Below are 8,652 nucleotides of genomic sequence, written 5' to 3' on the forward strand. Positions count from 1 at the left end.
CCATAATTATTTTTTTTGTTTTCCCCACCCCACTTCGCTGAGAATTTGAGCTGGGGCATTTTTTTCTTTTTGTTGTTGTTTGTTTGCTTGCTTAGCTTTGATCACTTTAACTCCAGATTTGATCCAATGTCACTACATTTGAGCCCAGAGGCCCAACCTTATTGTATAGTATATACTAATTATATTATCAAAACCACAAGCACTGTTTGGCATTTATACCAATTCCATTCACATGAGCCTCTGCAACAGTTGTTCAGAGGTAAACATGGATCCACAATTTCTTACTACACATTCCATAATTTTTTACATGTAAGATTATTGGAAGGACATAAAATTCTGCTACTGTTGATGAAGTGGGAATTTCTTATACTTCCAAGTTAAAACAGAGTTTCACTATCTTTTCAGTGGCCTTTCAAGACTGTTACTATATTCAAATGCCTTGGCAAAATGACAGTGACTCTACATTATTCAGCATACCTTGTGATGTGAATTTCTGCATCATATCGCAAAGGAATTGATAAGCTGACCTGGTTGTCCAATTCTTGCTCTTCCTTACTTTCGCTGTTCATAAAAACACATTTAAGTAAGGTGTTATAATATTATTTTATACAAATAAGGTATTAATACCTAGCTTGCTCTCATACGATTACTTTACCTCAACGCATGAAAACTTAGAACTGCCACATTCTGAAGATTTTTCAGGTTAAAATCAAAACTAATATCAAAGGATACCTATGGAAGAGACAAGGAACACACTGTAAATGAGTTTATGGTACAACATCCGAAGGACTTCCCAATAGCAACATAATTATTCATATGTGCAACAATCTAGAATTGCCCTCTGTATCTGAATTCTCCACCGATTTCTGTGTAATATTTCAGTAATTTCTAATACTCCAGAATTGCTTTGTTTCACTTTCCCGTACAAATTGACACTGTTACATAAACATGAGTTATGTGTATTTTAAAATTGTGTCTAACTAGCTACAAGCTGCAATAAAAGGTGTTCAGAATTGCTTCAATTACATGGTTTTGAACACTAGCACTAACACAAGTTTTGTATTCACTCTTTTCTTCCATTCATTCCAACAGGTCTGCTTTGACCAATGCCATTAAAAATTCATAACAAACTTAACTTTTTATATGTAATTTTTTTTTTTTTATTTTTGCCCCCCCCCCCCACCCCAAAGCCCTGTTTTTTTTTTTACGTTTTTTTTTTCAAAAAAAAATTTTGCCCCCCCCCCGCTGCAGAACGTCTGTTCTTTCTAGTAAGTTTCTTATTGCTCCGGTTGATTGTGTTAGAGGCTGGAAGCCTATTTCTATTCTGCCCTTGAGGAATAAGAGATTAAGTTCCATAAAACCATGGATATCCCAAGATTTACGGTATGCATGAGAAAAAGGATATACGATCTATCCTAGGGCTATGTGGGCCACCCATCTCCTCTCAAAGTGATACCGCTTTCTTGGAGAGATGAGATTCACAGAGCAGGAGAGGGAGCTACCCCAGGTTCACGCAGCAGGAGGGGTTTGATGGGAATTGTGCTCAGTTCCCAGGAGGCTATGCACAATCCTCTCTGCTTCTGCCCCCAGCCCTCACCCTCCAAGAGTTACAAAGTACAGTAGCATTTGAAAGCCATGGGTAGGGAGAAATGTGCTTCAAGAGCCTTTTTTCCTTTAATCTGGCAGGCAGTCACAAAAGTTTAGCCCTTGCTTTGCTTCTTTTAATGCCTCTGAAACCCAAAGCAAAGTTAACTGTTGGCAAATCTAAGAAATCCTCACCAGCAGTAAATGCAGATTTAGGGAAAAACAACAACAAAAAAGCTTTTGGGGTATCATTCAAAGTTATTTAAACATGCTAGCTGTACCTGTTGTCCTGTTCTGAAAACAGGATAGCTTATTTGGCAAATGACACTACTTTGTGTTGTTCCTGTCTGACATGAGACTTCAGTCCCATCGCTCTGCAGAGGAAACAAACAGAAAAGTCATCTTAGTATCAGGTTTTGATAAAGCAGAGAGGAAGTTCCCAGTATGTATCTTCAACAGGACATGTATTACACTAAGGAGTAGTACAAATAGGTGTTATGGCAGTAATTCCTAGAGATGCAGCAGATGGGTAGGGCATAGGCAGGGCTAGGAGAGAGGCAGGAGAAAGGTGGGACAAGGACCAGTCTCATGCGATTTCTTGTGAGCTGTAATGATCTTGTTAGAATTTTGTGCTGGGCTTGGAAGAAGGAATACAGGCTAGAGAGTACAGGTCACCTCCAGCATTAACTCCTACAGTGCTTTTTTACAGCATTTTTACAGAACTTTTGCAGACATATTTACATGACCTGAGAGTTCGTTAAGTACTCTCACTGTAGAAGTTAGTGTGCAGAGGGGAACTCTATCGTACTTCTTGTAGGAAAATCTACAATACATAAGTTTGTTTACTACTTTGCAGAATATTTAGCATGTCATCGTCCTACATCAAAGACAAACTTGTAGACCATAGCCATTTATCATCACTTTGAAAAGAATTCATTAAAATGTACTGTCTTTTGTTACAAGCATCCCTAGCAGACATTTACCATTCATGAATTATGCTACAAAAAAAAAACCCCAAAACAACACCCATACATTCTCAGCTTATGCTTTTCTTCCTGCTTTGAAGCAGGCGCATATTTGGTCAAAAGCTTCACTTGCAGGCTGAAATACTTCTACGCAAATGGGGTTTTAAAGCAAAAGAAAATCCTAGCTCCAGTGTGGTCTTTTGGCATGAGTGGAATGAGCAATTTTGCTGCACAACAGGATGGGGAGGTAGAGGGGCACCCTCAGTGCTGTGTGGAGTACTTCTGCCAGTCCATTGTTCAGGAAAATGCTGCTCTTGGGCAGTGATGAATGCTCCTATCCCTCCTCTCCCTTCAGTATAGGGATTGCTCTGGATTTCACCTCTAGGATTATCATGCACCTCTCCAGTAGCGGCCTGACCACATAAGCCAAGCACTGAAGTCTGGATTTCATCCTTCATGAATTGTTTAGGAGCAAGAGCTGAGATTATAGATTTACTGCATTCCCCAAAATAGTATGTATAATTCCTTTCTTTTCTCTTTTCTAAGACAAAATTCATTAGAAGAAGAGCTTCTGGTATAGCAATCATTTCAATCTGATTAACTGTCTAGCTGGAACACATGGTCTTGGCAGTAACACTATTTCTAGATCCAAAGTCTGTGCTTTAATGCTGCATCATCGATGCTGCATGCTTGATTTATCAAATACAAATTCCCTGTGGCGCAGCAACTGCATTCAGGCATGTTGTCAAGAAGATGTGGGTGCCAAGGCCTAAAGTTGAGGAAAAGATGGCTGAAATACTGCGGTGAAGTCAAACTCAACAGGTTGCCAACTTTTACGCTGAGTTGGCAGTGTCTCTCCTTGACCTAAATAAACTGATATGCCGAAGGGAATAATTCTGGTATCCAAGAGAATAAATTGGGAGAGAGGTTTGCACACACATTCTTTCCTGGGATAGGCACTACTAGAAAGAAAAAAAAAAAATTCTCTGAGAAGCTCGAAAATCAGTGGCAATAACAGAAACAGTGAAGTTGGGTATCACATACCGGTAAAGATGATGATGCAAAAAACAAGTTGTCTGAAAATGTAGCCTGGATTCTGGTGTTATATGCATTTTCCTTTTTATTTCTCAATTTGACATTGAATGTTAGTCGTCTGTTTTTGCTGCTGACAACAAACTGCTGCTTGCTGTTGGAAAATAAAGTCCATTGTTGGAAACAGAGGTACTAGAACAGCTGTGGATCATGAAAATGTGTTGCCTGTAGCCAACAACAAATAACAAGCACAGCAAGACATTTCCTACGTTCCTATGTTTTAAACGCTCTGCTTTCTAAATCCTTTGATATAAGAAACTCTGTGATGGTGTTTCTTAAAACCAAATGGAATTAGTGTCTTCTTAAAGTGCACGACCTTGATTATGTACGGTCAAAGTCACTTTGCTCCATTTTCAAGGGCTCTACCCTGGTGGGAAGGTGGGCAGAGAGTGGGCGGTGGACTTGGATGGCAGCTCCAGGAAGAGGCAGCACTGTCTCTCTGTGTACTGTACATGTATGCGTATATCTGCATATGGACTTGGAATATGTGCTGCCCGAATGGCTGACGTCAGCTCCCCAGTGGCACAGCCTGCTGCAGGATCCTCACTGCTCCCTGGGGGAGGGACCAAGATGGCTGCTGCAGCCACTGCTGCTCTCCCAGCGTGCTCCCTTTCCTGACAGCAGCCAGCCAGACACGATTCTTCTGAATGCTCACTGTGTCCTCAATCCCTAAGGTACCAAAAATTGGGTTTGTCTAAGCTGACAAGAGTCCTACTTCCGTATCTGTGTTCTTATCATACCTCTTTTTTCCTTGATTAGTTATTTATACAGAAATGCTATTGCTTTTTTTATCCCTGCTATTTCTAAGTAAATGTTGAACTAGAAAGGCATTCTCGTCTGGAAATTCATCCAAAGCCTACAAACAAACCAAGTGGTGAAAACTTAACACCCAACCCCAACAATTCCACCGATTCAGCTCTTACCCATCATCTGCCTTCTGCTGAACATTCAGAACAAGATCACAGAAACAAAGTTCATCTTCACCACAGTCTTTAATAAAAGGAATCTATGAAAACCAAAAACATTTCCTGAATGACAGTGCTCAACTTTAAAATTATCTACAGACAGTAGAGTGCAAATACCTTTGAGGTGAAGCATATTCTTGGTTTGAAGATAAGAAAATCCCTCTTAAGGGCATTAAAAACTGTGACACATGAACAAGTTAGAAGTCAGTAACATGTTATTCCATGTCAACTGATCCATAAGAATGGTGCAGGCAGGTTATTCTTAACCCACAACAAATGTGATGTAATCGAATGGGTTCCATCTCTCTTTTATGTACTCTTTTACTACTTTTAACCAGTTCATCTTTGCGATCTACTAGAAGTTCACATCAACAGTGACACGGCTCAGCCAACATGCTTGTTATGCCATGGTGCCTGATGTGTGTGTTTGAGTGTGAGCAAGCCCATGCAATACAGACAAAGGTATAAAAGGAACCAGGGGATGCCCCCCCAGGTGCCTGCTTTCAGCCCAGTGACTTAACTAGAACACCAGTTTTCACCTGCATGCACCTCTTTGGTGTTTGTGGGGGCCACATGTTATGGATGTGTGTATAGCCATGCATTTTTCAATAGTAAGTCTGCATACTTACACTATAGGCCACAGATGCAGGAGAATATATATCAAGAACAGGGCTGGAGCCAGGATTCGCAAGGCCAATGTCAATGCGCAAACTAAGGGAATTCACTGCATCGGAAGGTTCCTGTAAAACACGTGGTTTAGATGATAGCTGTCAGCACAGCAAACAGTGTAAAACTGGTAATTCTATTGTAAATTGAGAATGCATAGTAAAATCATACTTGCTCTAAACAAGAAGAAGTAACAGTGCAAAGCTTCATTTCTTGACCAAAATAATTTTGTGAGATTGCCTAGCGTGGGCTCCTCTTGCTAAACAGCTTTTAGTGCCATTTCCATGATAAAACTCATTTTCCTAGGATTCCTGGAGACTCTATTCATCACAGTCACTTCTAGGACTAAGGAACATGCAGAGTCTCTGCAGCTGCAGAAGCTGGTCCTCAAAAGCCACCACCATGTGACTTTCATTCTCACCTGGCTGCAGGAGTCAAATTCCTGTTCCATTCTGCCTTACAGAGAGCAGCTGGGTCTGAATGTACCTCATGTGTCCTCTGTTTCTTAGTAATGGATGAATACTCTTCTAGCCCTATAGCTCATGGCTCTACAACGGCGCTAAATGTGATCAACAAGTCAAAGATATTTGCACTGCAAAGCAATCAAAATCCTCTACCTGACCCAGCATCATGCAGGAGGCTTAAGGCAACTCTCAGGGCTGTGTTCGGCCTTTGGTTCTAGAGAAAGATGGAGACTTTTATTTTTATTTTTTTCCTAGGTGTATACCTAGGGCTAGCATGCACCAGAAGTCTGCCTGAAGTTAGTTTGAGAGAAAACATTTGCATGTATGTCTTAGTTCTTACAGAAGAATCTACTCAGAGGGAAATTAAAATCTATTGAAACTATGGACTATGGGCTCTGTGTTATGTCAGAGCTGAATTACATAATTAAGAACTGCCTCTTCTGTCCTAAAAAGCAGTGCTGAATTTGACAGTTATTAGTTTCTCTGAAATCAGAATCTTAACTAAGTATTTTTCAGTTGTGGGAGATTTGAGAAACATAAATCATTGAGTACACCATGCATGAAATTCATCTTACAGATGTAAAATTCGTCAACGTCTTCTTCTGATCATTTTTGTCACATAAGACTGCTTGCAATTGCACTTACCTGTACACTGAAGACGGCATAAACACAATTCTCCTCATGACGTACCACAAGATCCCTCTGCATGTACCTTTCATTATTTTCTTTGAACAATCCTCTAGAAGTCACTCTAAAGGACTGGAGATCTGCATCCAATGTTGCATTGTACTTTATAACTACAAGAAGAGTAACAGTACATTTTTTGCTGAGTATGACTGCCCATGATCTCATTACTATGCTCAACATTAGAGAGCGACCAGGCTTTCCAAACCACACCAAATATTTTACTTTTTTTCATAGTTTGCTAAACACAGAGCAGTCTCAAAATGATAAAATTTTCTCTTGTGTTTTCCAAAGCAGTCAAACAGGTTTAAATCCTGACACAAGTTCTCATCCACAGAGAGCACATTAAATGGCAATCAGTCCAGTCTCCACTGCAGATGTCTAAGCCTGCAGCTCAGGCAAGAAGCCAGTCAGCAGGGCCAGGATTACTCTAGATAAAGGGGCCTTGCAACCATATCCCTGAACTCTGAGGAGACTATAATGAATCTGCATCTTTTCTTCAATCACGTAATAATTTCTGGCTTCTTCTCTTCATATTATGACTAATATGCTGTGGAAGTTCACCGTTATTTTATAGCTCACGATCAACAGTTCCTAAAGGCACTATACACAGCACCGAAGCAGTCCAACGGGTGTTATCCATGACATGCATGTTTAACTAAATAGCTTCATGAGAGGCCAGTGCTGGTCTCAGAAATATTTGGTGCTCTCCTGTCCTCTAAAAAGAAGACCTCCTCCCCACCAATATCTGTGCTGAGCCTATGGAAATTTTTTTTTTTTTTTTCCTGAAGAGAGAAGAAAAGTCTGCAGTATTCTGGTGAAACCGGCAGGTTGGAAAAAAACAGCTTCTCACTAATGACATTTTCTGGGGTTTGTTGAACAGCAAGGATACAGCTCTCCTTTATGCAGTTAATTCCTCACTTTTCAAAGATTATGGAGCCAGTGATGAAAGCAGGTCTTAAAAACACTTTCTCAGCCACTTGAGTTTTATACTGATTTTGCCTTTCTTGACATTCAATCCAATATATCTTTAGAATATCCACTTCTCATTTGAATAATGGACTTTTGAAGAAATTAATATAAGACAAGTCATTGAAATACTCTTACCCACTTGATTATTTCTCTTAGCAGGTCTAAACGTAGCCTGAAAACATATTTTGACAGTTATTTCTGTGTTCTTGTTCAGCAGACTGATTTTCTCAGGTTTAAATGAGGCAATTATGGACACATTTGCAATGCTTCGTGACCTGAAAAACATTTTTAAAAGGTTACATGTGATTTTCAAGAGCACTGGATAACATAAAAGCTGTTGTCTCTTACTATCTGTAAATGTAACATTAATTTTCTTGGTTCCCAATGTAAACATTTTTTAATGGCACTGGTAAAATTATTTTTCTTTCCATGTAAGTGTATTTGTTGATACAGTAGCTTTCAGTAATGACAATAAATAATTTATCGTGTCAAATAAATGGATAATCAATGTCTTTATCCTAATGCTCTAATCCTTCCCTTCGGATAACAGAGAACAAAGCCATTGTCCTGTTTTCCCAATAAGTAACCTTCTTCTGCTCCTTTAGGGAAGTTACTGAGCTCCTCTGGGAAAGGTGAAGAAGGGTAATTCTTCATTTTAATTAATACTCTTATTTTTCAGAAAAACAACTTTCATGTAATTAATCAAGATTTTGAAGAACAGTTTCAAAGGAACCCTGCATGTGAAAACAAACACTTTAATCAAAAGTGAAACTCATTAATCAGACCAAATGCCAGAGTGAAAGAAAAATGAGCATCTTCATTAATCAAATCTAAATAAATGCTGGTACTCCAAGGAGCATAATTTTCTTTAATGCAATTCCCACCAGCACCAGCAGCAGTTCTATTGTGGGCCAAAGGTCCAAACTGACCATTCATTTTTAATAATCTTGTTTCATTATGAAACAAGTAGCAATTCAGTAATGTTTTTCTTCTTAGAATGGGGAGCCTCAGGCGAGAAGACAAGCGACAGATAGGAGAGCCAGCTGCATTTTAATTTAGCTCCTCAAGGAAGTCATAGAAAATACACAGTACTTAGGGAGGCAGAAGATTTGGGTTCTGTGATGCCTTTATTTATTTTGTGAAAGTACTCAGATTGCTCTGGCAAAGGCCACATGCCAGAAAAGATGGGTTTCTTGCCAGAAATAGGTGCCAAGTCTCTTTCACTGCTTTCTGTCCTTGCCCTGCCGGACAACTCTTTCC

The 8,652-nt window shown here is 39.6% G+C and overlaps 1 protein-coding gene across 1 annotated transcript in view; it reads right to left on the reverse strand.

Annotated features, from left to right (window-relative positions):
• Positions 1–8,652, reverse strand: part of ITGA2 (integrin, alpha 2 (CD49B, alpha 2 subunit of VLA-2 receptor)) — a 51,687-nt gene that overhangs the window by 11,711 nt on the left and 31,324 nt on the right. Inside the window, exons 16-23 of the mRNA XM_009326958.1 lie at positions 7,528–7,667; positions 6,382–6,533; positions 5,236–5,346; positions 4,565–4,647; positions 3,594–3,735; positions 1,866–1,958; positions 656–732; positions 478–561 (exon numbers count right to left, since the gene is read on the reverse strand). Of these exons, the coding sequence (XP_009325233.1) occupies positions 478–561; positions 656–732; positions 1,866–1,958; positions 3,594–3,735; positions 4,565–4,647; positions 5,236–5,346; positions 6,382–6,533; positions 7,528–7,667 (882 nt within the window). The remainder of the gene's footprint in view (positions 1–477; positions 562–655; positions 733–1,865; positions 1,959–3,593; positions 3,736–4,564; positions 4,648–5,235; positions 5,347–6,381; positions 6,534–7,527; positions 7,668–8,652) is intronic.

This window comes from Pygoscelis adeliae, unplaced genomic scaffold (assembly GCF_000699105.1).
Source record: "Pygoscelis adeliae isolate BGI_AS28 unplaced genomic scaffold, ASM69910v1 Scaffold116, whole genome shotgun sequence".
NCBI classification, from domain to species: domain Eukaryota; kingdom Metazoa; phylum Chordata; class Aves; order Sphenisciformes; family Spheniscidae; genus Pygoscelis; species Pygoscelis adeliae.